The following is a 25463-nucleotide window of genomic DNA, read 5'->3' as shown; positions in this document are numbered from 1 at the left end:
GCGACCGCTGGGTAGTGCGCAGCAACCGCTCCGAATGATCCAGAAGCTACGGGACAATTTCCAGCGACCGCAGGGATGAAGTGTAGCGACCGCTATCCATGAGGCAGAGGCTACGGATCACCATGCAACGACCGCTGGCCAAGGTGCAGCGGCCCGCTGGGAAAATGCGGCGCACAAAATTGACCTACTTTCTCCCCAAGATTTACCAAACTTAGCCACTTTTTACCTTATTTGCTAGAGCTCGAATTTTCCCTATAAATACCGCCACCAAACCTCTTCATTAAGGATCCTCTTTTTGCCATTTAATTCTAGAGCATAAATTTGAGAGTTCTTCGTTGTGCAAGAGGTTGAAGAAGGAATCAAGAGATGATCAAGGCTACAAGGATTCAACCTTTGGGTTTTATTGCTTTAGTTCTTATGTTCACTTTGTTTTCCCTACGAGCTATGTTTTTAGCTTATTCAATTATGTGTAACTAAATTCATAGGATTCTAGGGATGTGTTAGTAACGACTTTGGTTATACAATTCCGTTTTCTATTTAATATCCGTTTTGTTTTTACTTCGTTTCTTCCCTAAGTTGTTGGATAATGTTTCACGTTTGAGTGACACATTCGGTGATGAATTAATATAACTTGCTACATAATCGTGAGAGGGGTTGGCGAGTTAGGTCTACTTAGTAGACACTACAATTAGCTTCCCTTAAAACGGCACTGTTAATTGAGAGTGAGGACTTTTCAAGGGTCTTAGGAACTTTTGGGAGTTACGGATCTAGGATTGACAACTCTAGTGTTAGTAATCTACGCTTGTGCCGGATGGACAAAGCTTATGTGACTCGTTCTATTAAAGTAAAGCTGTGCTAGGGTATTGTAGTTGGAATTTGTATAACCATAACTGTGAACGCACATCCATGGAATTCTCTTATCTCTCATATTTTAACTCTTTATTTACTTGCAATTAGTTGTTTACTTGCTTTCAAATTGTTTTTAGTTTTCAAAATTCTCAAAACTTTTGATTTTCCATATAGTGAACGAAGCTTAGTAGAGGGTAGCCAGTCTGTGATTGTTTTCCCCGTGATCGATATCCGGTACTGACCTTTAGCTATACTATTCCTACTCTGTATACTTGCAGGTATTTATAGTGCTAATAAAAAGAGCATCAAATGTTCAGGATACAAAAATTCAAAAGATAAAGTATATGACCAAAATCATAAAATGGGCATATGTTCATGACCCGTTTCAGCTTTTACTCTAAAATCAATATATAAAAGTAGACCTCATATTCAACTAACTTTTTTAATCTTTTTATTTTATAAAGTCAAAGAATTTTTTAAAATGCGTACAAATTAGATATAGAACATTTAATCAAGAACGAGGAGTATTATTATAATAATATTGATTCATAATGATATTTATGCACATATAATATTGAAATTGATTAGCGGTTACTTTTTTGGATTCATCAATTGGCCGTTTTTTTTTTGTATTGGGTGAATAATATAACTCATGTTTATATATACATGCAAATATAGAGATGTATTTTATCCTAAATGCAAATATATGTAAAACATAAAAAATTTGTGAGTCCATTGGATCTTGTGATCTAACGATTAAATTAATGACATGTGTCATTTAATAATGTAGATTTGTAGTCTAATAATGTAGCTTGGCTAATAATATAGATTTTTAGTCTAATAATGTAGATTTTTAGTCTAATAATATCACAACCATCTAATTTAAGGATAAAAGGTTGTAATTTGTGCTATGTTTTCTAAGGGCTGTGATTTTTGTGCTGTGTTTTACACTAAAAAGGTGTAAGGATCCTAATGCAAATATAGGTATATATTTAAGTTGGTTGTGTAATATTTATATTAAAAGGTGGTGAATGATTAGCCGTTACTTTTAAAATTAGCTATGGATAGCAAATATTCAAAATCATACCCTAAATTTATAAACATTTAAATTTATATGCAGAAATCATAATTATTTCGAAAGAAGACCAAAACTCGTCTTCTTAGTTATAGTTGTAGCCACCTTTTTATCTTATACTGCTACTACTATTGCATTATGATCTTGTGGCATTTTGCAATCCTTTTCTATGCTTTTTTTTTCTGAAGAACGAATTTGGCATGAGGGGAAGCAGTGGTTCTGTGTTCTATCCTCAAACATATCCTTATGTTTAATTTTGATTCGGCGCTCTTCACTATAAGTAGGCCAATGTACTGAATGTTGAAAACCAGCGAGGATCATGTTTTGTTTTTCAAATTGATAAGTACTGTTTGAGATCATGGAAGATTATGACCGAAGATTATGGAAGATTGCCAAAGATCATTCCTACAATTAGTGACATTAGGTAAATAATTTACTTCCTTAGATAGAGTAGAATCTCATAATTTAGGCTTACCATATAGATACACTCTTATAGCTATAAAGAATGTATCAATCGTGTATTCATCAAGCAAGTAAATAAAACACAATTTCCCTTCCTATCTTTTTGTACATGGCATCAGAGCAGGGTAAAATCTGGCTCAGAAAAGCTTCATCATAGCCAAAACCCTTACCAATCTCGGCCAAAAAGGCTGAAGTAAACCCAAGCATACCAATCCATACCAATCCATACCAATCTCGGCCAAGAGGCTGATTCCCGCAATCCCTACACATAAACATGTCCGATTCAGACTCAGAAGGAGATAACAAACCCAAAATCAAGCCATCAAAGATGAAAACAAGCAAACATGTCACTGTTGCATTCAAATTAAATGGACAGAACTATCCTTTGTGGGCTCGACTGATGAAAGTCGCGATAGGGAGCTGAGGAGGATATTCTCATATCAAAGACCTGCCACCGGAACCGGAGAATCCCGGATATGCCGAGTGGGAAGAAACTGATCTCGTGGTGTTTTCGTGGATCATCGACAACATCGAAAACGATATAATAGCCTACTTTGCTCACCACCAAACCGCGAAGGCGATATGGGACAATCTCGCCGTGACGTTTGAAGGCAAGAAAGACCCGTATCTCATATACGATCTGGAAGATAAAGCTATTGCACTCCGCCAAGGGAATTTGGATCTCGAAACCTACTACCACCGAATCCACGGATTGTGGATCAATGTGGATAGATGTCGAAAACAGCCAGTCGATTGCTGCGACAAGGGGGTCAAGCAGTTCCGGGAATTCTCGAACACCATAAGGCTGTTCAAATTTCTCACTGGACTCAACCCGGAATATGATACGATTCGTAGGGACATCCTCAAGGAGGAGCCCTATCCCTCAGTCGAAGAGGCCTACGGAAGGGTCCAGAGGGAGGCGGCTCGATTGAAAATCATGCCACCGTCGTCCTCCAAAACCACCGAAGCCCACGGCATGGGTAGCGCCGATGTATCATCGGGAGAAATCGGCAATGGGTTCGGAGCACAGAGAGGCCGTCCAACCAACCGAATACCACCGCGACCGCCACCTACCGGAACCAATCACCAAACAGGGGGCAGAATCGACAAATCAAAACTTTGGTGTTCACATTGCGGGAAGAACAAGCACACAAGAGATACATGCTTCCTTCGGGTGGGATTCCCAGAATGGTGGGATGAAAAACAGAAAGCCCGAGCACAGATGAAACTCGTCGCGGTCGGAATTAGCGAATCGGGGCAGAGGCAGGGGAATCCCCAAATCCAACTCAAAGATGGAACGGTCGGAGGGGTGAATCAATTCACCCAGCAAGAACACTCCGGCGAAAATGGTGGTGGCGGCGGTGGCGGCGGAGTTCGAGTCGGGAACTTCGTGGAGAGAACAGGAGCTCCGTCGGAGTCGCAGAAATGGAGTGGAGGCGCATTCGGAGGTATAAGGTTTGATCCAGAATCAAACCCTAAGAACTTTTCCTTATTCCAATTTAATCCCCTGAATTATCATGTTGGTCCTGCAGATTTTAAAAATCCCAAATGTGAACCCCCAGACATAATATTTATGAAGACCCTCCCATAAGTTCAGTCAATTCCGAATCATGCCCAATTGTTAGCCATATTCCCATACATAACCAATTCACACCTTTGATGAATATTTCTGCTGCGCTATATGTGCAAAATACTGATAATATTAATAGGAAGGGTTGGATTTTTGATTGTGGTGCCACAGACACTATGACCCCGGAGAGATCTGATTTTAGTAATTTTAAAGAAGTTGCTAGCACCTATATTAGAACAGCCAACGGGGAATTGATTACAGTAGCAGGGGCAGGAACCATAATAATCTCTCCTACTATTCGACTATCAAATTATTTGTTTGTCCCTAGCTTATCTCAGCGACTAATGTCAGTAAGCCACGTGACAAGAGAATTGAATTGTACACTCCTAATGCATCCAAATTTCTGCATCTTACAGGATATTCGGACGAGGAGGATCATTGGGCGTGGCACTGAGGATCAAGGACTCTACTACGTGGATGGGGTAGCTCAACATGGTAGTGCAATGCTAGCTCACGGATCCACGAAATAGGAGGCTTGGCTGTGGCACAGAAGACTAGGACATCCGTCTCATGGTTACTTTAAACTTTTGTTCCCAAACTTTTCTTTACCTAGAGATTTTTCTTGAGAAACTTGCGTTTTGGCCAAGAGCCACAAACAGTTTTTTAAACCATCGGATACTCGTATGAAATTCATGTTTGATTTAGTGCATGCTGATGTGTGGGGACCAGCACCTGTTATTGGGGGTAGTGGATTTAGATATTTATTGACATTCATTGATGATTGCACGAGAATGACTTAGATTTATTTCTTGAAACATAAATCAGAAGTAGTTGACAAATTCATCCTATTTTTTCATATGATACACACCCAATTCCACAAAACCATAAAAATCCTTCGTTCAGATAATGGGAGGGAATTTTTTTTTAAAAATTAACTTCATATATTTATATCATATATATGAAGGAGGAAATTACAAATCAACTCCTATAACAAGGAGGAAAGACAAATTACGCCACCCAAGGTTCGAACTCGAGACCTCCAGGATGGACGCGGTATCCAGCACCCTTTACCAAAAAAAAAAAAAAGATAATGGGAGGGAATTTGTCAATACCGCTATGTCCAATTTCTTTCAAAAACAGGGTCTCCTTCACCAAACATCATGTGCTTATACACCCGAACAAAATGGGGTCGCAGAAAGAAAAAACCGAACCATTCTGGAAATGACTCGTGCCCTTATGATTGAGTCAAACATCCGAAAATTTCTTTGGCCAGAAGCCATTGCAACCTCTATCTACCTCATAAACAGATTGCCCACAAAAATCCTGAACACCAAAACTCCCCTCGATGCTCTTTCCCAACAAGCCCAGATACCAGAATCCCTTAGCATGCCACCAAAAGTCTTTGGATGCACAGTCTATGTTCACATTCCCAAACATGAAAGAACCAAATTCTCCCCATGCCCAACCAAATGTGTCTTCGTGGGGTATGAAGTCAACCAAAAAGGGTATAGGTGCTACGATCCAAGCACTAGGAAAATCCTCACCACCATAAACTGTGACTTCCTAGAAACTGAGTTCTTCTATAAACACCACCTTAGCAGTCAGGGGGAGACATCAGAAAAAAACCCTAAAAGTAATTATGAGGACTGTCTAAGTTGGTTTGTGCCACTTCCAAGCCACTCGATTGAGGATCCACCCGAGACGGTCGTCACTGTCGCCGAGCAGGCCTCCTCCCCTGAGTCCCCTCAACCGCGCTCACCTGACTCTCCTCAACCAATATCCGAGGTATGTCCGGAACCAGTCTTTGAGGAAAGTTCTATAGTTAATACTAACAATGCAGAAACAGAGGAGAACGCCATAGACGGTGATACCGGGAGATATGTTCTTCCTCCGCGAAGTACTCGAGGTGTTCCCCCGAAGAGATATTCTCCGGAGAGGATTGGGAAGAAAAACAGATATGGAGTAGCAAACTTTGTCCAGGGCAATCTGACGAAAATGGCTCGAGCTTTCGAGGCCGCATTGTATGAGGAACAGGAGATCCCACAAACGGCCGACGAAGCTATAAAGGTTAAACACTGGAGGGAAGCTATGTTTACCGAGATGAAAGCCTTGATGAGAAATGAAACTTGGGTGAAAGAAAGACTCCCGGATGGAGTGAAGGCAGTAGGGTGTAGATGGGTGTTCACTGTCAAAAGAAGGCCAGACGGATCAATCGATCGATATAAGGCCCGACTAGTGGCAAAGGGATATACCCAAACATACGGAGTCGATTATGACGAGACTTTCTCCCCAGTAGCAAAGATCAACACCGTACGGGTACTATTCTCGATTGCGGCAAACAGAGACTGGCCTCTCCATCAGTTCGATGTCACGAACGCGTTCCTACACGGCGAACTACCTAAGCCCGTGTTTATGGTCCCTCCTCCAGGATTTGCTGACGAGTTTAGGGCTGGTGAAGTGTGTAAACTGAAGAAAACACTGGATGGGCTAAAACAGTCCCCGAGAGCATGGTTCGGCAGGTTCACTGAAGTAATGAAGAAATATGGGTACCAGCAGAGTAATTCAGATCATACATTATTTCTCAAGAAAAGGGGTGGAAAGATCAACTGTCTCATCATCTACGTTGACGACATGATTATCACAGGGGACGATGAAGAGGAGATAGGTGAATTGAAAAAGAACTTGTTCACGGAGTTCGAGATGAAAGATCTAGGTCTTCTTAAGTACTTCTTGGGCATTGAAGTCTTACGATCAAACCGAGGAATCTTCATAAACCAAAAGAAGTATGTGCTTGATTTGCTCGCAGAAGTGGGAATGAAAGATTGCAGACCTGCCGACACTCCAATGGTACAGAACCATGGATTGCAGATACATGAAGGAGGAAATCTCACCGACAGGGGGGAGATATCAGAGATTGGTAGGAAAACTTATCTACCTGTCACACACTCGTCCAGACATAGCATATGTTGTAGGTGTCGTCAGCCAGTTTATGTACTCACCGCAAGAAGATCATTGGGAAGCAGTCATAAGGATCGTTCGATACTTGAAAGGAACGGCAGACCATGGGGTGTTATTTGAAAAACACGGTCACTTAGAAGTACATGGATTCACTGATGCGGATTGGGCAGGGAACCCCAATGATAGGAAATCAACCGCCGGGTATTTCACTTTTGTAGGAGGAAACCTTGTCACTTGGAGAAGCAAGAAACAGAAGGTGGTTGAGTTGTCAAGTACAGAAGCAGAGTTCCGAGGCATAAAGAGTGGCCTCACCGAGATATTATGGCTGAAAATACTCATGACTGAACTTGGTCTTCATCCATCACAACCTTGTAAGCTGTTATGTGATAACAAGGCTGCGATTAGCATCTCAGAGAACCCGGTTCAACATGATAGAACCAAACATGTGGAGGTAGATCGGCACTTTATAAAGGAGAACATTGAGGCAAAAATCGTCGAACTGCCATTTGTCAAGTCCGAAGATCAATTGGTTGACATATTAACTAAAGCAGTGAACTCGAAGTCGTTTCGAGAAGCACTAGACGATGTAGACACCGCAGCTGGCGCGAGTCGTACATCTTGCTCTCGCTGAACCACCACTGCACCACGTCCTTTGGCGAGAACTCTCGGTACTTCATGTAGAAGATGTTCTCGCCGTATGGACTGCTCGAGTGCCTGCGGTAGTCGCAGTCCCCGCGCCGCTTCTGCGCCCAGTCGTGCGCCGACGCCGCCAGCTTGGCGTCCCACTCCAGCGGCGGCATGCCTGCCGACTTCCGGAGCTCGTTGTGGGCATTCAGGTAGTCCTGCTGCTCCATGTTCATGGTCGGCACGTACGCCGCCTGGAATACTGCGGGATTTTGGTGGGTGGTCCGCCTCCTCAGTGCCGTTTTCGGCGTGTTGTGGACCACCTTCGCAGCTGCTGAGGCCGCCAACACGGCCGCGACAAGGATCACGAGACTACACACCCTCGTCGCCCTCCTCATCGCTCTTCCCATATTTGCTTTTGGAAGAGGGGTTGTTTTTTTTTGTTTTTTGGTTTTTATTTCCTATGTCCTTCCTCTTTGCACTCCAAATTTAATGGTTACAATTCATTGCTTCTTATTTTGCGGAAGGAAAGAGGTCCATTAAAAACATATTCATACAACACCTATTACTAATTCATTATATCCATACATGGAAATAGTAAATTAGGGAGAGGTAGCTAGTAAGAGAGGAAAGTGCCATACACATTCCAATCCCAAACAAGAGGCCAGCTAGCATCAACATCGTCTTCCAAAGCACCATAGCCAACCCACTGATAATCTTCGGCTCCGAGCCATCTCTCCCACTCACTGCTTTGTTTATCATCTTCGTCTGTGCACCAATTCTTAGCTGCATAATCCTCAATATGGTCGTAAGTCAAGTAGTAGGAGTCATCGTAAGATCGATTATCAGTACAATATAATAATGGATCTCCTGCATATCGATCATTACAATATAATAATGGATCTCCTGCATCGGCATGCAGGAGATCCATTAGTCTTCCGTCCAAGATTGCATCTTTCGTAGATCACAATATAGGAATCTCACCACTAACTAAATAAAGATGTTATAAAAAAGGAATCATGGAATATAGGAATCCGTAGATCACAATGTTATGTAAGATATAGGAATCTTACCACTAACTAAATAAAGATGTTATCAAAAAGGAATCATGGAATATATAGATGTCACCTTCAAATGCTCACAGTGAAAAGAAATCAACTTCTTTTCTTAACCAAATGTACCGCAGCTGTTGCCGCAAAATTATTCCCACTATCTAGTCGTTACCACCAATATAATAAGATCAAAATAATTGCTCGTAACGACCCTACTTCATAGAGGTAATCTGGCATTGCAACATACAACCCAATTAAGTTAAAATGAGGAGTATAGGAGTAAAAAAGAACACAATTGACAACAAATCAATTCAAGGAGACGCAATATATCAATTCACATAAAAGTTAGTATTCTGCAAAGACAAACTTCTGACTCTAGTTTTGGTACCTCACAAATGACAATACAAAAGTTTAGAGCAGAGACAATACATAAATCCCTAGTTAGCGTTCCACATTATGAATAGTTTCAAGGAGAGCGTACTGCATCTTCATCCTCAGCAGGACTTCTATCCTCTCCAGGGCTAGGGCTGCGATTGCGCCCATTATCCTCGTAAGGACTCTCATCATACCTCCTACCAGCAGGACTCACAGGGCTACGGCTACTCTCCTTTGGGCTGTCACTATTGTACCCATCTTGCTCTCTCTCCACTCTGCCTCTACTAGGAGAAGCACTTCGCTCTCTTGGCGCATCCATATCAGGCGTTGGACTGAGCTTCCTTGATTTAGTAGGAGAGGCAACCCTTTTAAGATCTGGGCTTTCATCACGAGGGCTTCTTGACCTCTCTTTATAATCAGCATCACGTCCTCTTCTGGCAGCAGGGGACCTTGACCGGCTAAAAACCAAGTATAACATTCAGTAAAAACGGAGGGGATCCGGGAACCGACATCCAATTTATTCTAAAATGCAAACAGCTCAAACCTGTAACTGCGGCTTCTGCTGAAGCTTCTACTCCTACTGCGGCCAACACGGCGAGGGGAACGTGACCTCACAGGAGATCGTGAGTAACTTCGACCACGTCCACTACTGAAACATAAGCAAGGCATTAAGAAGAATTAGACGAGATATGAATTAATGTTAAAACTCAACAAGATCTGATCAAGGCTACAACAGGGACAGGACAAACCAGGAAACATACCAAATTGAAGCATAAAACAAGATGCAAATACAAGTACAGATGAAAAAAAAATCATGAAGCCAGCAAAAATTCAAACCTATTATTTTTAGGACTGTTTTGGCAGTTCCTCTCAATGTGACCTCTTTCCCCACAGCGGTAACACTTATTCTTCCAGTCTCCAGCTTTACAATCACGAGCCCAGTGACCATCAATGCCACAATTGAAGCAGCGACCAGAACCTGGAGCAGGACCTCTGCCCTCATACTCCCGAACTCCTCCAGGCCCACGTGGTACCTGTATTCATATCATACAATGTCACAGGCAATCTCTTTCTTACTTTACCAATTTTGCATTAAAACTCATGTCATCCCCAAAGTCCCTATTTTTATGGGACGGAGGGAGTATGTTTCTAAAATCCAGATGGGTCCGAAAATTCAGGCAGGATGCTGTCAACATTATATTCTACCATAAAACTATACGGAGTGCCAAAAACTAGACATGGATCATGATGACTTTATCCTGAAAAGCAGCAGCTGCGTTACAAAAGGCAGTTTCTGTATTTTCACAGATATATGATAAGAAAAAGAAAAGCAGCTTTTATATATCTTAAGCGTGGTCCTATAACAAGAGAAGGCTAGAAGTGACTTACACCCTTGGCAAATTCCACAGTAATGCGGCGTCCATCAACATCACGCCCATCCAAGTTATATCTAGCATCATCAGCATCCCGTGGATCACTGAATTCCTGAGTAAGTTAAAAAGAAAAATTCCCCAACAAGATACCCACAGTGTAATTGAGAAACATGTGATCAACTGAGGTTACAAGTGTTTAAAAGAAACATTCACAAGCTTTAAGAGAGATGGTACATACAACAAACGCGTAGTCTCGCTTCATATCCACATCGCGTACTCTGCGTAAATGGTTTCCAGAAACAGTAAGGCCATCAAAACTACTTAGAATGCAGTGCATGAAACTTGGTCCTCAAGATGAACTAAACACCAGTTTGATTGTGGCAAATTCCATAAAAACATGCAAAGACAAACACAGAAAATCGCCAAAGGCTTCTAACAATCGGCAAGAAATTCCACCAAGTCCACCCTCTCAGAATTGACCACCAGGTCAGGCATAGTCCATTCTACCACCATTGACCACCAGGTCAGGCAAAGGCTCGGAAACCTTCAATAGAGTCATCAAAGTCAAGCTCAAAGGAACTAAGACACATTTTTTTCCTTGAAAAAATAAATGATGCCCAGGCAACAAGCATGCCTGGAAAGCAACTATGCTCTAAGTAAGAGGTGGAAGGCGAAGCTATGCTCCATATAACAGACCTCTGATGTATTACGATGCCAGGATAGAGAATTAACCAAAATCATATATTCTTGGACATGCTTACTTCATGCGAGATATAGAATAAATATCACGATATACATATTCAAGTAAACGAGAGTAAAGTACGGATTTTCACTTTCCCTATTTTCACTTTCGAAAGGATCAGGAATGGATAGGAAGAATAAACCAAAAGTATATATTCTTGGACAAGCCTTGTTCAGGCAACTCATACCAGATGTAGAATAAATTATCACCAAATACAAATTCAAGGCAAGACTAGAGTAATCATTTTTAGTGTCCATGCTATCCACTTCAAATGGATAAAGAATGGACACAGCAAAATATTTTGCACATGGTACAGGCAGGGAGCTAGAGGTATCAGTAAATGTGCATGCATCCACAAAGTACAGAAAAAAAATCAATTCCAGTTTGAGAAAGGCAATGAAGTATTAATCTTAAAATTTTCAATGGAACCCAAACAAATTAGACAGCAAGATGAGGAAAGCCAATTAATTACCTTCCATATCTACTAAAAACATGCTCAAGATCCCGGGATCGGGTCCGTGAGGACAAGTGACCAACATAGAGGCGAGTAGTGGTCCCATATCTATCATCATAGCGCGGCATTGTACAGCTGAATATTCAAATTGAGACTTATTAGACCCCACTCACCCCAGTGCAAGATGTGGGTGCATTAGAAAGATTAAAGATAAAATAAGTCCCAAAAAAGTTTTAAAAAAATCACTTCAAAAGAGAATAAGAGTGTATATGCAGGAATTTTTTACTCGCTTCGTCCCATAAAAATAAAGACACTTCCCATTTTGATCGGTCACAGAAAAATAATCCACTTCATTTTTTGATAACTTCTTTCTAGACCCCATTCTCCACTAACATAGTTTTTTCTATCTCTCTCATGCTTCACCAATAATGCTACCTCTATTTTTATGGGAAGGAGGGAGTACATCACTGTGGTTGGTCCTTCAGAATATAAAAAAAGACACGAGTTTCACCACCCAATTACACCAAACTGCAAAGTTTTCCCTTCCATTTTTTTTACTTTTTTTTTGGTTTTCACCCTTACGATGTAAGGACGCAAAAACAAATTATCCACCGATGGAACCATGTTTCAAACACCTTGATTCCCATAGCCATATATTACAACGCCCGAAACGAAATTGAAATTAGAGGGTGAATTTAGTAGCCCTAGTTATGCAACAGAAGCAAATCCAGTCCCCCAATCAAACATTAAGAGGAATAAATGTAAACCTAACCGCCAGATTGAATGTAACACACAAGCAGAACATCACAACACAGTACAGCAAGCAGAAAATTAAAATAAATAACAAATCAATTCAAGAATTTAGTGAAAATTAAAACAAAAAAAAGATTGAATTTATTTATACAAAGAGTTGATAGGGGCATGAAATCCAACCTTGTAATTTAAAATTCCGAGCTTCAGAAGGCAACCCTGGAGCGTAAATACTGAGGACGAGATCTAAAGCCTTTTATAATTGATAGCTGACTTATTTAAACGGCTAGGATTTAATGGTTAAATCGAAGGGTGCAGAAATTATACTAGTTATGACAAGATCTTTAGAGCATTCGTAGCGGTGCGTCCGTCCTTGCCAGCGGCGCACCGCTGCTCGATGCATTGAGCACGTACGTGCCAGCGAGCAACACACGTGTCAACGTCTGATTGGCCAACGCCAATGCAGTTGGAATTTCATTTTTTAAAAGAAAAAATCAGATTTTAATTAAAAAATCTTATTAAAAATAAAAAATATATATTTTCCCACTTTCCAAAAAATTATATCTGTTTTCTCCCTACTTTTAATTTATTTTTCAATTTTTTTCCCCAAAAATTCACATTTTCATCTATAAATACTCTCACTTCCACACAAAATTTCACACCACACTACACAATTCTCATCTAAATTCTCTCATTTCCATTCTTACAATTCTCAATCTTTCTTTCACTCTTACAACAAAAAAATGTCCGGCTACGGCGATCACCCCTCCGACTCCCGCGGTTGGAACCACGAATAGTTCGGCTCGCAACCATTTCCTAGTCCGGAAACGGAATTTTCGGCCCCTCCTCAAACCCAAAGTTCGCAAGCTCCGGATGGCTATCGGCCTTACCCGGTGGACGACCAAGATGCCCCTGATGGGCAATACGGGTGGGCACCCGAACCACACGTACCTAGAGCGGGAGGGAGCGGCAACTCTCAAACTCCTCATTTTCCTACTTGTTGTATCCGCACCACGTACACTCCGGGGGAGATGGATCAATTATTCAAAGCAATTTTGTTTATCTCTGAAGATCCAGAGATTGACACAAACAAATCCGGGGACCATTTTTGGTGGCGCATCTGTTGCCGGTACAATCAAAACCGGCCGGCTGGAACAATCGAGGGCAACGAGAGTATGGTGCGCAATGCAATATACAGAGCCAATGAAAAAATCCAAAAGTTCCAGGGGTATTACCTCCAGGAAGAGCGGTCGGCGGGGAGCGGCAGGAGCGAGGTCGACATCATCAGTGCCGCGTTGGCGACCTACCAATCCCAACACTACAAACCGTTCAAGTACCTCAATGTTTGGCAGGAGGTGCGTGTGCATCCGAAGTATAGGGGGGCGTATCATCCTCCTCTAGCTCCTCCAGCAAACGGTCGAGGTCGGTATCCCTATCCGTCGCCGGCTCCGATGAGGTGTCCACCCAGCTCGCTGGAGTTAACTTGGGTAGCCCCGACACTGGCCCGAGTATTTCCCAACGCCGGCCGCAAGGAAGGAAGAAGTCGACGGCCAACCGCCGTCGCGCCGCGACTCCACCCGATCCCGATCCCGCTCCCGCTCCCGCTCCCTTTGTGCCACCTCAACCCCCCACCAACTCGTTGTGAGGGGTTTTGGCCCAACTCAATTTGGCCGATAGGTCAGCTATGACCCCCGAGCAACTTCGATCGCATGTGGCAATGATACGGAGTCTCCAAAGAACATTGGGGGTAGAGCTGGATGAATAGTCTTCCACGGGGGTATTTTTAGCCTTTAATTATGTCATTTTTAATTTTTTAGAAGTTTAATTATGTAATTTTTATTTTTTACGAGTTTAATTATGTAATTTTTAATTTTTAGGATTTTAATTATTTAATTTTTAATTTTTAGAATTTTAATTATGTAATTTTATTTTTTTTTATAATTTGTAATAGTATTCCAGGTAATTTTAATGCATTTTAATATTGTGGAAATGTTTTTATTTAAATTGAATAATAGAATGGTGGGACCCTTGAGCTTGTCCTTGCGGAAGAGCACGGATGTGGGTGTTGTGCTCTTGCCTAAGGACAAAGAGTAAAAGTGGGTCCGGGCCCACATCCATGCTCGTTGGTAAGAGCACGGATGTGGATGCTCTTAGATCACCTTTTTAAATACTCCCCGTTCCAAAAAATAAAAAAATAGAATAACATGAATTTAATGTGCAATTAAAATAAATAAGAGAGGCATTTAAAAAAAACTCTCTCCGTCTCACAATAAAAGTCAAATAACCCTATAAATAATACTTCATCACTTTCCTAAAAATATGAACTTTTGAAATGACACGAGTTTTAATACAAAATTAATAAAACAAGGGAGTGATAGAAAGAAAAATGTGTTAGTGAAAAATGGATCTCACCTTGTAAGAAATAGAAAGTTTATATTTTTAGGGGATAGATTAAAAAGGAAAGAGTTTCTATTCGTCACCATTTGGCCCGACACGGGTTTTAAGAAATGTAATAGAAAGTGAATTGAAAAAGTTGATGTCATGTGAGTCCTACTTTTATATGCTATATTACTTTTATAATAAAATGTGAGTGAAAATGAGTTAGTGGAATGTAAGACTCACTACTAAAAATGGTAAAAGTGAAAGGTGACAAATTTTTAGGGACAAAGGAAAATGGAAATAAGTGACAAATTTTCAGGGACAAATGGAATATAAATTTTGTTTTGAAAAAATAGTATTGAAATAAAAATAACTCTTATACTGATTTTATTTAATAAGTTGCATATACTTCACTGCTCCATTTAATAAGTTGTATATACTTTAATACGGGTTGTTATTTATGCAAAATTAGATCTTAAATACAAAACACATAATCAAAATATACGGAGGGCATGTTTAGGTCATTGTTAGTTTATTTGTAGGTCATTTTATCAAGGAGATCTAAAATGATATAAAAATAATCTCAAATCCAAATTTTATAAAATGGCCTAAAACTGATTAGTAATGACCTTATGTGTTAATTATTGACCATCAGATCGCTTAATCCTAAATCATGATTTGGGTTGCATTTTAAGATGTATTTTTGTTTTGATCACTTCCTCCTCCAATACTCTATATCTTTATATTCCTATGCATTTACATCTGAAAAGGAGCCATAATTTTCAAAAATAAAAAAGAATTGAAACTTTCTGTTTTGCTAACTCCAAATTCAAAAAAAGCAAGTAAATGTTATTGTAGATAGAGGAGGAAGCTCGGTATACTCATGAGTCATTGGATTACATATAAAGAGAATTTTAGCGAATGCATCCCGCACCGATAGCAAACCATTAGCAGAAGCAATTACAACACGACTAATAGAAAATGGTCGTAGTCATTGTACCTCATTTTCATGTCTCGATAAACGAAAGTGAGGCCTGGTTTCGGAGTATACAACATCACAAACTCACCCCCCACAATGAGATGGTGCCATGATTAATTTCACAAAATTAAATTCAACGATAGATCATAAGCTAAAGATGACAGATTAAAAACAAACCCTATCAGAATTGATGTTATAAAACAAGCTGAATTAAAATTGAGGTTATAAATGAGACAAAATTATAAAGTTGCTATTAAAAACAAGAGTTATTTGTCCGTACATACACGAACTTTCATTATTTTTTTGGTTTCCTTCCCCCCCAAACAATTTTTTTTTAAAATCTAAACACATGAACTTGAGTTTTTCTGATTTTCACCAAATATTAATTTTTCTTCAAATTAAAGCTATGTTGTCCATCGGAAGTGCCAACGTGACAAAAAGCGGCGAGTATGAAAACAACGTCGTTCGAATTGAAAAGGGTAATTATACTAAAAATACACGAACTTTCGACGTTTTCTAGAACTTTCCCTGAACTTTAAGGTTATCTAATACATCCCTCAAACTTTTGGAATTTTCTTTTTTTTCCCCAACCATAGATTTTTTCTAAATCATTTATTGTCCAACACTTTTAAATTTAGGCATGAATATTGTTTATATAAATATGTGGAGATTTTTTAAATAATAATTCATTAAAATTTTAAAATTATATCATTTAAATAAAGAAGAATATATAATCAAAATCAAATTTATGTGCAAATTTTTACATAATATTTTAAATTATAAAAATAAAGCATTACTATATAAAAATGAAAACGATCAGCATTCCATCAATATGCAATTTAAAGACAAAAATAACAAATATCTAAAAGTAGTAGTATTACTTTTTCAAGATATTAAACAGTTCAATATAATTTAAAAAAAATATTTTCTAAAAGAACTAAAAATTACAGTTTAGAAAAAAGGGTGGGTTAAAATTATACTACGTCCTCGAGGTTTTAATTTTTTCACGACAGTACCCTCATTAACTTTAGCTTTAATAATTACTAGAGGTTTTTAATCTACCATTGTGTGATTCATGTTGAATAGACGTCACCACGGTTCGGGAACTGGCGGTTCACGGTTCGGAACCGCCGGTTCCTGTTCAAAAAATAAGTGAACCTGAACCGGCCCGGCCAAGGTTCGGCGGTTCCGGTTCCTAAACCGTGAACCGCCCGCCGGAACCGTAGTTGCATGTCCGGTTCCGGGCCGGTTCGTCCGGTTCGGCGGTTCAAATTTTTTTTTTATACATTGTGAATTTGTAATTCAAGTAAAAAACGTAAATATATTTGTATAAATAAAATTAGAATAAAGCGATGTACGAATGCAATTTTATTGATACAAATTACAACTTTAAAATTGCAAATTACAACTTTAAAATTATAAATCACAACTAAAAATTTACAAATTACAACTTTAAAACTACAAATTACAACTTAAAATTTACAAATTACAACTTAAAAATTATAAATTATAAAAGACTTAAAGTCTTGATTACAATTTACAAATTACATATTCGAAACAAAGGGGGGAAAATAAAGGAAAAGGACTTGAGCTCAACTTAAATTTAAAATTTAAGTTGAGATGCCTACGTATCCTCAATGCTCAATTGCATTTTGGAATCAAAGTCCATGTAGTTCTCTTACCTTGCTTACCTATTTGGCTTGATCATAGGAATTGGCGGCGCGCCTACTCTTCTTCATCGGGGAAGTAGTCTTGGTCGGGTTGTACTATTTGATTGTTCCAATCCGGTTCTTGGTCTCTAATTTCGGCGGAGCACCAATCATCAAGTAACATGGTGGCTTCCATGTTTTTCCCGGTGAGTCTACTTCTTCTGTCGTCCAAGACGTTGCCTCCAACACTAAAGGCGGAATCGACGGCGACAGTGGAAGCCGGAACCGAAAAGATCTCCTTGGCCATTGATGCAAGGATGGGAAAATATTTCTCGTGTGATCCCCACCAATCTAGGACGTCGATTTGTTGGGAAACGGGACATCCTTCTTCCTCATTGAATGAAAAGTGTGAGTCAAAATATAAGTCTAACTCACTTGTCGAATTTGCCGTCCTTCCTCCGCTGCTGAAGCCGTATAGGTCCGCCAATTGGGATTGGGCGTCGGAGTCATCAACTTGGAAGAAGCCAAAGTTAGGTGTTTGACGGGGGGGGGGGGGTCTAGGTCTCACTTGGTGGGTACGGTTGTACTTGGCTTCGTAATCGTGAAAGAGAGCCCGCAAGTCGAACTCAAAACTTCTTTGGAGGCTTGGGAGGTGGGGGAGGTTTATTTGGAATGTTTGGGCTAGGTTTATGTAATTGTCGTCCTCGTCAGTTTACAAAGCTCGAAGTGGTTCAAGATCCATAGAAGCCAAATTGTTGTAATAAAATTCTAAAATTTTGAAAGTACCAACTAGTTTCCACTTTGGATCCAAAACTTTGGCAAGCAAAAAAACCGTGGGGATCTCGTTGAAATACTTGAGCCATTTTTCAACCATGTAATATAAAACACACATTAACTCAAGATTGTTTGTGGAATTTTTCATTGCAGTTTTAAAACCAAGTGATATGATCATGCAATGTTCTAAAACACGAACGGATGTGCAATAATACACACCCGATAACTCAATAGTGGCATTTCGAAAACCTTTGAATAAACAAGCTCATGCATTGATCCCAACAAGAAGATGTTAGATATAAATCATCAACAAAGTAAGTTCTATAAAAATCAACTAAATATTCTATATGCTCCAATGTAGAATGCAACATATCATATGTAGAGTTCCATCTAGTAGACACGTCTAAAGTAAAAGTTGTGTACCTTATTTTCTTCGTGTGGCAATACTTCTTCCACGCCTTGCCAATTTGAGGCTTCTAGTGGATCAAGGATACAGCTGTAGTAATAGGTTGAATATGTCTTTGCCATAAAGACAAAGCATCTTGTACACATAAGTTTAAAATATGACAAATACATCGTTGGTGAAAATACTTACCACTTATCACCGGGGAGCAAGCCGCAATTAAATCGGATATACTTGCGGTGTTAGCGGTTGCATTATCAAAACCAACCGAAAATATCTTGTTGCATAACTCATACTCATTCAAAACTTGAATAATTAAAGATGCAATTGCTTGTGCGGTGTGTGGGGAAGGAAATTGTCTAAAACCAATTAAACGTTTATTTAAAGACCAACTATTGTCTATAAAATGACATGAAATTCCCATGTAAGAATTTCGTTGGAAAGAGTCCGTCCACACATCGGAGCAAATATTAACTTTGTGCCCCAAGGTGGATAGAAATTTTCCAACCTCTCTTTTTTTATCAAAAACTGACGGTTGTTAGATCTTTGAGTAGTAGAGGGGGGAATTCTCTTTGTAGCAACATTAAAAGCGGTTTGCATAGTAACTTCATATTTTTTGTCATTAAAAAAATTGAACGGCAAATGTTTCATTGCCGCCCATCTTACCATAGCATCGATAACATTTTTTGGATCATATTTAAATAGCGGCGTACCTGTTTGAGACGATGAGCCGGCGGGGAAGTTTATTTGGCTTTGGGACTTAGAATGCCCATATTCCACGGGGTGTTTTGCCTTCAAATGACGATGGAGAGTACCATATCCCCCACCGATAACAAATGGATAGACTTTATCGCAATAGTTGCAATATGCTTTGAACTCACTTGTCTCCACGGTAGTGGTCGGATCATTAGGATTTGAAATTACCACCGGGACCTTCTTGAAATGTTTGGTGAAAATCTCGGATTTCAACTTGGGAGACATCTTTTTCTTTTGTCGTCCTGCGGGAGGAGGAGCATCGGCCTCCTCCTCATCATTGTCGCCAACTTCGCCGGTGCTAGAAGGGGGGAATTGATGCGATCCATCATCGCCTTCGTCCGACGATAGATTAACATCGTACTCGAAACGCGAAGCCGAATGTGAATGCCCCCCCTTGTTGGTCGTCGTCGGCGAGGGCAAGTAACAAGGCCGCATTTCGATCTTCTTCCTCCTACGAAAATTATACAACTAAGTAAAAATACTAACACAAAAATAAAACACATAGACACATAGATGTTGAAAAATAAAATTATGAATTTAATAAAAATGAATTAACAAAAAATTAAAACATATTATAACTTACTTGAGCTCGAAGAGCGGCTAGCCTTCCCACCTCCTTCGCAACTTGTGCTCTAGAAGGGGCACGTCGACGACGAGTATCTCTTTGATCTTGGGCAATTCCCTTGCCCCGATCACCACCACGACGAGATGAAGACATGATATAAATATTTATGGAAATTGAAAGTGCAGAATAGAGAATAGTGTGATTGTGTGAAGATGATAACGTGAACAACGTGAGTAAATTATGAGCGCAAATAACGTAAACAACTTGAGAGAATGAGGATGGAGAATAGAGAAATTGAGATTGAGATATAAATTCTTATTAACACAAGAATGGGGTGAGTAGAAATGAAGAGGAGGGGGGTATTTATAGGGAAAATTGTGATTAAAAAAAAATTTAATTTTTGAAAATAACGGCCTAACCGCCGGTTTACCGCCGGTTTTCGGTGGAAACCGGCATTTTTTTGTCAATTTCAAATTTTTAAAAACAACGGCGGAACAGCCGGAACTGCCGGTTTTTCGGTCGAAACCGGCGGTTTCCGTTAACGGTTTCTGCTTAAACCGGCGGCCGCGGGAGCGGTTTCTGAAAAGGCTAGGAAGTAGGCCTGAAAAGGTGTCGGGAGTTGTCGGGAACCGCCGAACCGGCGGTTCGGAACCGCTAGTTACGGTTCTTCAAAATTCGCAAACCTGAACTGGCCCGTCGGTACCGGCGGTTCCTGTCCCAGTTTGAACCACCGCCGACGGTTCCGGTTCCGGTTCGGAACCGCCGGTGACGGTTCCGGGGCGGTTCGTCCGGTTCGGTTCAGTTTGGAGACCTCTAATGTTGAAGCATATACTCTGGGGTGGGTGCAGGTCGGTATATCAATACCGATTCATTCCGAGCTCTCTTATTGAGTAATAGCTTTAATTTGGCCAGAATATTTTGTTTAGGAAAACAAATAAAAAAACTCAAAATTCATATATGTACTTTTAAAAACAAATGTTCACGAGAAAAATCAGAAAATGTTGAAAATTTGTGTATTTACATACAAATAACCCTAAAAACAAAAAAAATGAAAGATTCAAGAAATAACAAATTATACACGATGCAATTTTTTTGTTACATAAGCTATTAAAATTGAACTGATTAAAAACGAATAAAAAATGAAAAATCATAAGCTATTAATAATGAACTGATTAAAGAAGAATGAAAAATGAAATAACAAATTACAACCTACTTACATCTAATAAAAATTTAACGGCTGGACATTATGAAACCCCATGGTGACGAGCGGAATTAGACTTGGGGTATAAACACCAATGTTGGAAAAATGACGTTGTTTAGAACCATATGTCACAACAGCTCCAGTGTTTGTGGGATTGATATAAAATAGTCGATCATGAGATGCGTCCAGAGTACCAGAACCTGCTACTGCTAACAACAAGTCACCATTCGCCAAGACTTCGACCACGTCCACACTTGAATATTTTTTGAGTAAGTCAAAGCAAAATTCCTTTATCCAAGAATTATCATCCCCAGTTATTCATCTTCCAAATAATGACATGACGCCAATCTAAAACAACGTATAAACATAGCCGACCCTCCAAAATATATACCCACATATTGCCACATCTATTGGCAATATAATCACAAGGAACTGAAATTCTAGTAAAGAGCTCAGTTTTCAAATCAAAGCAACAAACAAAGGAATCTTCTTTCGAATCCAATGCCAACCAGTGAAGATTTCCATTAAAAAATGCAGCATCACCAAGATAGGGTGGACCTAGTGCTGGCGCTGGTGGTGGTGCGATGGTTCTCCACAGCCATGCACCTCTTCCTAGAGTGTATACATAACAACTACGGGAATCAGCACATAAAATCTTATACTGGCCCCTTGTTCTTCTCACTCCAAATCCAAAAAAGCTAGTAATTGTGTCCCTAGATTGAGGAGGAAGCTCGACATACTCACGAGTCATTGGACTGCATATAAATATAGTGTTAGGGGGTGGATCCCACATCGAAAGCAAACCATTAGCTGAAGCAATTTGAGCACACCAGTGAACACCAGATAATCGATGGTCAGAAGGCAAACCAAATTGGAAAAGTGGCTTTAAGGCCTCATCGCGGACAGTGTATCCCATTTCCATGTCCCGATGAACGAAAGTCAGGCCTGGTTTGGGAGTATATGACATCGCAAACTCATCCCCCTCCATCAGATGGCGCTATGATTTAAGAACACACTTGCACGTCATAATGCTCCTAATGGTGAGCCTTCCTAAGATCTCTAATGTAATCTCTTCTGGTAGATTTGCAAACAGATCTTCCTTGGTTGTTAACAAAATATCTCTCTGTTTTCGTTCTTCTCTTACATCTAGACGCCTATCTTTCCGTTTCTGCCCTTTTATTACATCTAAACGATCCTCTTTAGTAACATGTCGATTACTTCTTCTGAGTGCAGTAGGGGCACTTTTATTCATTATGCCACACTCAGACTCACATATACCAGAATCCCCTTCCAAAAAATTAGTGATCTTCATTAATACCTGAAAATAAGATTAGCAATGATTAATTCTTTTCTGAAAAGGATGCGATTGATTCAATCAAATGTACACAAGAAAAGAAAACATACATAGCAAGATGCAGAGAATAAAAGTTAAGAGTCTTTGGCCATACCAAAACAATCATAGGGATAAAAAAATCAAATCTTGATTCGTAATCAAAATAGAAAGGTAAAATCGGATCTATGGGACACTCTACTACTATAATAACGAAAATGTACCCACTTTGTTATTTCTTCCATCCATGGGGAAAACGCCACCCACATTGGCTTGTTTTTAAGTAAACACGCCAACCGTATTGGCATTTTACAATTCCATCGTATTTTATGCAAATACAGTATTTATCGTAACACGCCTAATTGGTTGGCATGTTTATTTAAAAAATGTCATCTACATTGGCGTGTTTAATTAAAAAACGCCATCTATGTTGGCGTGTTTAATACATATAAACGTCTACCACGTTGGCGTGTTTAAGATAAAAACGCCAACTTCAATGGCGTGTTACCGTTGAACCAGATAACAGTCGGATCTCTCCCACAATCGCGAACCCTAATCACTTTCCCTCCCCAAATGCGAAAACCCTCCCCAAATGCGAAAAGCCTTCAAATCCTTGCTCGGGTCGACGCAATCGGCGATTTGAGCATGAAGATTTCGATTTTGGCTCATTCTTCCAACCATTAGTCCTCCTATTCGGTTAGTATATCTAATTTTTTAGCAATATTTGATGGATTGTTATGATAGTATATATTGTAGTGTAATTAATAGAAATATGTGATGCATTGTTATGATATTATATATTGTAGTATATCTAATTTTTTACCAATATTTGATGGATTGTTATGATAGTATATATTTGATGTAATTAATATCTAATTTTGACCAATTTTTGGCTCACTCTACATAATGATAAATGTAAAAAAAATACATATTTATTTGTGTTTGAAATTATTGCAGATAGTATGACGTGATGTGTGAATTTATATTGGGGTGGAAAGATAATCCCTGGAGCATATGATCCTCCTTTTTCAAAAGGATTCATTATGTTGGATGAAAGTATTTCCTACGATAAGCTTGTGGAAACAATTTGTGAAAGGATGGGGATAAGAATATTTGAAAACAAAGTTCAAATAATATGGAAACGTACTATATGCGTTGGACCCGGAGTCACGTTTATAGGTACTATACTAGAAGAAATATACATGCCACTAATGTTCAGTGAGAGTATGGTTACAGGAGGTCAAATTGAATTATTTGTTGAGTATTCGGCAAATACTCAACAAAATAGTCATCATGTCATAAGTTATGATGTTGGTACGTCTACGAGAGCCCAAGAACCAATTTTTGCTGCAACACAAGATTTTGATGTTGGAGGCGTGCGTTTAGGGGACAGTGACAATTGGCATGTGATTGATGACATTATAGGTCCTGATAAAGCCGACTTTCTTGATCCACAATCACCTTATGATTCTGAAGATGTAAACATTGTTAGTACAGACTCAGATGGTGATTCGTCTGATAATGAACAATTTGTTGATTCAAGACCATCCATTCCAGTTGGAGAAACAGTGGTTGGAGGAAGAGCTGTTGGAGGAAGAGTAGTTCCACAGTTCCCACAACGTGGAATGAACTATTTTCGCACCTTACCAGGTATATATAATAGTTTTGATCCAAAGAACTTTGAGCCTGCTGATCCCAGTGTGCATTGTTGGAGTGAAAAAGATCCTACCAATGTCGGTTTGCATACTAAATTTAGAACGAAGTTGGAATTGAAGACAACTGTGACTTTTTGGCATTTGAAAAAAATCCGACAATATACAGTTGTTGAAAGTAAAGGAAAGAGATGGCACGCAGTTTGTAAGTGGCCACAAGGAAATCCGAAAGATAAGTCATTACCGAAATGTTTGTGGGAGTGTCAAGCAACATTGAGAAAACATGATGAACACTGTCAAATTAGAGTGTTTAGCACTGCTCATACTTGTATGGGGGATCGTAATTATAATGGGCACGCTAATCTTTCGTCGTCCATGATATCATTGAGTGTTCGACATCAGATAGAAAACGATCCTGCCTACAAGGTAAAAGCTATTGTGGCGGATATTGAAAATAGATTTCATGTGAAAATTAGTTACAAGAAAGCATGGTATGCTCGGGGGACAACTATTGAGCTTGTATATGGTGGATGGGAGTGGTAATTCAATGTTTTACCGGCTTATTTGAATTAAATGCAAAGACAAAATCCTGGTACAATTTTCGAATGGTTGCATGATGATAGATTAAGCCACGGTATGAACAAGGTATTCAAGTACATATTTTGGGCTTTTGGACCAGCTGTGGAGGCTTTTCAACTATGCAAACCAGTTTTAACAGTTGATGGAACTCATCTACGTGGTCGATGTCGAGGTAAAATTCTTATTGCCGTTGAATTTGATGTTAATAAGAAATGTTTGTCTGTTGCATATGCCATTGTTGATGAGGAAACCGAAGAAAGTTGGAATTGGTTTATGGAACGCATAAGACTTCATGTAGCAAAGCATGGAATATGTGTAATATCTGATAGGCATGTGGGAATCATAGATGCAATGAATTCTCCCATATGGAAAGAAGAACCTAAAGGTCATCACAGGTTTTGCTTGGTACATGTTAGAAAGAATGTTCTGCAGAATCACAAAGGTATCATGGTTAAAAGATTGGTTTGGAAAATGGGTATTGCTATCCAAAAGCGCAAGTTTAAGAAAAGACATCGTTTACTTCGAGACGTCAACAACGAGGCTTTGCAGTACCTTGATACCGTGGATTTAGAAAAATGGAATTTGGCATACGACAAACACAAAAGATGGGGTGAGGTGACCACTAATATGGTGGAATCTTACAACAATGTGTTGAGAGGCGCAAGAGAACTCCCAATCAAAGCTTGCATTGATATGATATTTTGGAGGACAATAGAATGGTTCAATGAGCGGGCAATTGCATCAAGACAATGTACGACACAACTTATCTCGTGGGCGCATGAAAAGGTGTGCAAAAATGATGCAAAATGTCAGTTACGTAATGTGAGAGCACCAAGCTCAATTCAAGGGATTTATGTAATTCAAACAAAACGTCGAATTGGGGGAAATGGTGGTAACAAGTGGAAGGTGTTG

The 25463-nt window shown here is 39.6% G+C and overlaps 3 protein-coding genes across 6 annotated transcripts; all 3 read right to left on the bottom strand.

Annotated features, from left to right (window-relative positions):
• Positions 1 to 2433: 2433 nt before the first annotated feature.
• LOC121795431 lies at positions 2434 to 8763 on the bottom strand. The gene is made up of 2 exons (XM_042193964.1): positions 8180 to 8763; positions 2434 to 2648 (listed from the first exon to the last, which is right to left on the bottom strand). Exons 1-2 carry the CDS (start codon positions 8467 to 8469, stop codon positions 2450 to 2452), a joined length of 489 nt encoding a protein of 162 aa, XP_042049898.1. The 5' UTR covers positions 8470 to 8763; the 3' UTR covers positions 2434 to 2449.
• A 122-nt stretch (positions 8764 to 8885) lies between these two features.
• On the bottom strand, positions 8886 to 12558 carry LOC121795429 (serine/arginine-rich splicing factor RS2Z32-like). Of its 4 annotated transcripts, none has more exons than XM_042193960.1 (7): positions 12468 to 12558; positions 11553 to 11669; positions 10577 to 10616; positions 10355 to 10450; positions 9803 to 9999; positions 9510 to 9614; positions 8886 to 9423 (listed from the first exon to the last, which is right to left on the bottom strand). In XM_042193960.1, exons 2-7 carry the CDS (start codon positions 11660 to 11662, stop codon positions 9057 to 9059), a joined length of 915 nt encoding a protein of 304 aa, XP_042049894.1. In that variant the 5' UTR covers positions 11663 to 11669; positions 12468 to 12558; the 3' UTR covers positions 8886 to 9056. The 4 variants fall into 4 exon arrangements, with proteins under 4 accessions (XP_042049894.1, XP_042049895.1, XP_042049896.1 ...); XM_042193961.1 differs by having other exon boundaries at positions 9510 to 9611; XM_042193962.1 differs by having other exon boundaries at positions 10577 to 10882; positions 12468 to 12487.
• Positions 12559 to 21294: 8736 nt separating this feature from the next.
• On the bottom strand, positions 21295 to 21912 carry LOC121796728 (putative F-box protein At1g32420). Its single transcript, XM_042195518.1, has one exon. It carries the CDS (start codon positions 21910 to 21912, stop codon positions 21295 to 21297), a length of 618 nt encoding a protein of 205 aa, XP_042051452.1.
• Positions 21913 to 25463: the final 3551 nt, after the last annotated feature.

Source organism: Salvia splendens, chromosome 3 (genome assembly GCF_004379255.2).
Source record: "Salvia splendens isolate huo1 chromosome 3, SspV2, whole genome shotgun sequence".
In the NCBI taxonomy this organism is placed as follows: Eukaryota; Viridiplantae; Streptophyta; class Magnoliopsida; order Lamiales; family Lamiaceae; genus Salvia; species Salvia splendens.
The sequence above is the reverse complement of the archived record's forward strand: the minus strand, read 5'-3'. Positions and strand labels throughout refer to the sequence as shown.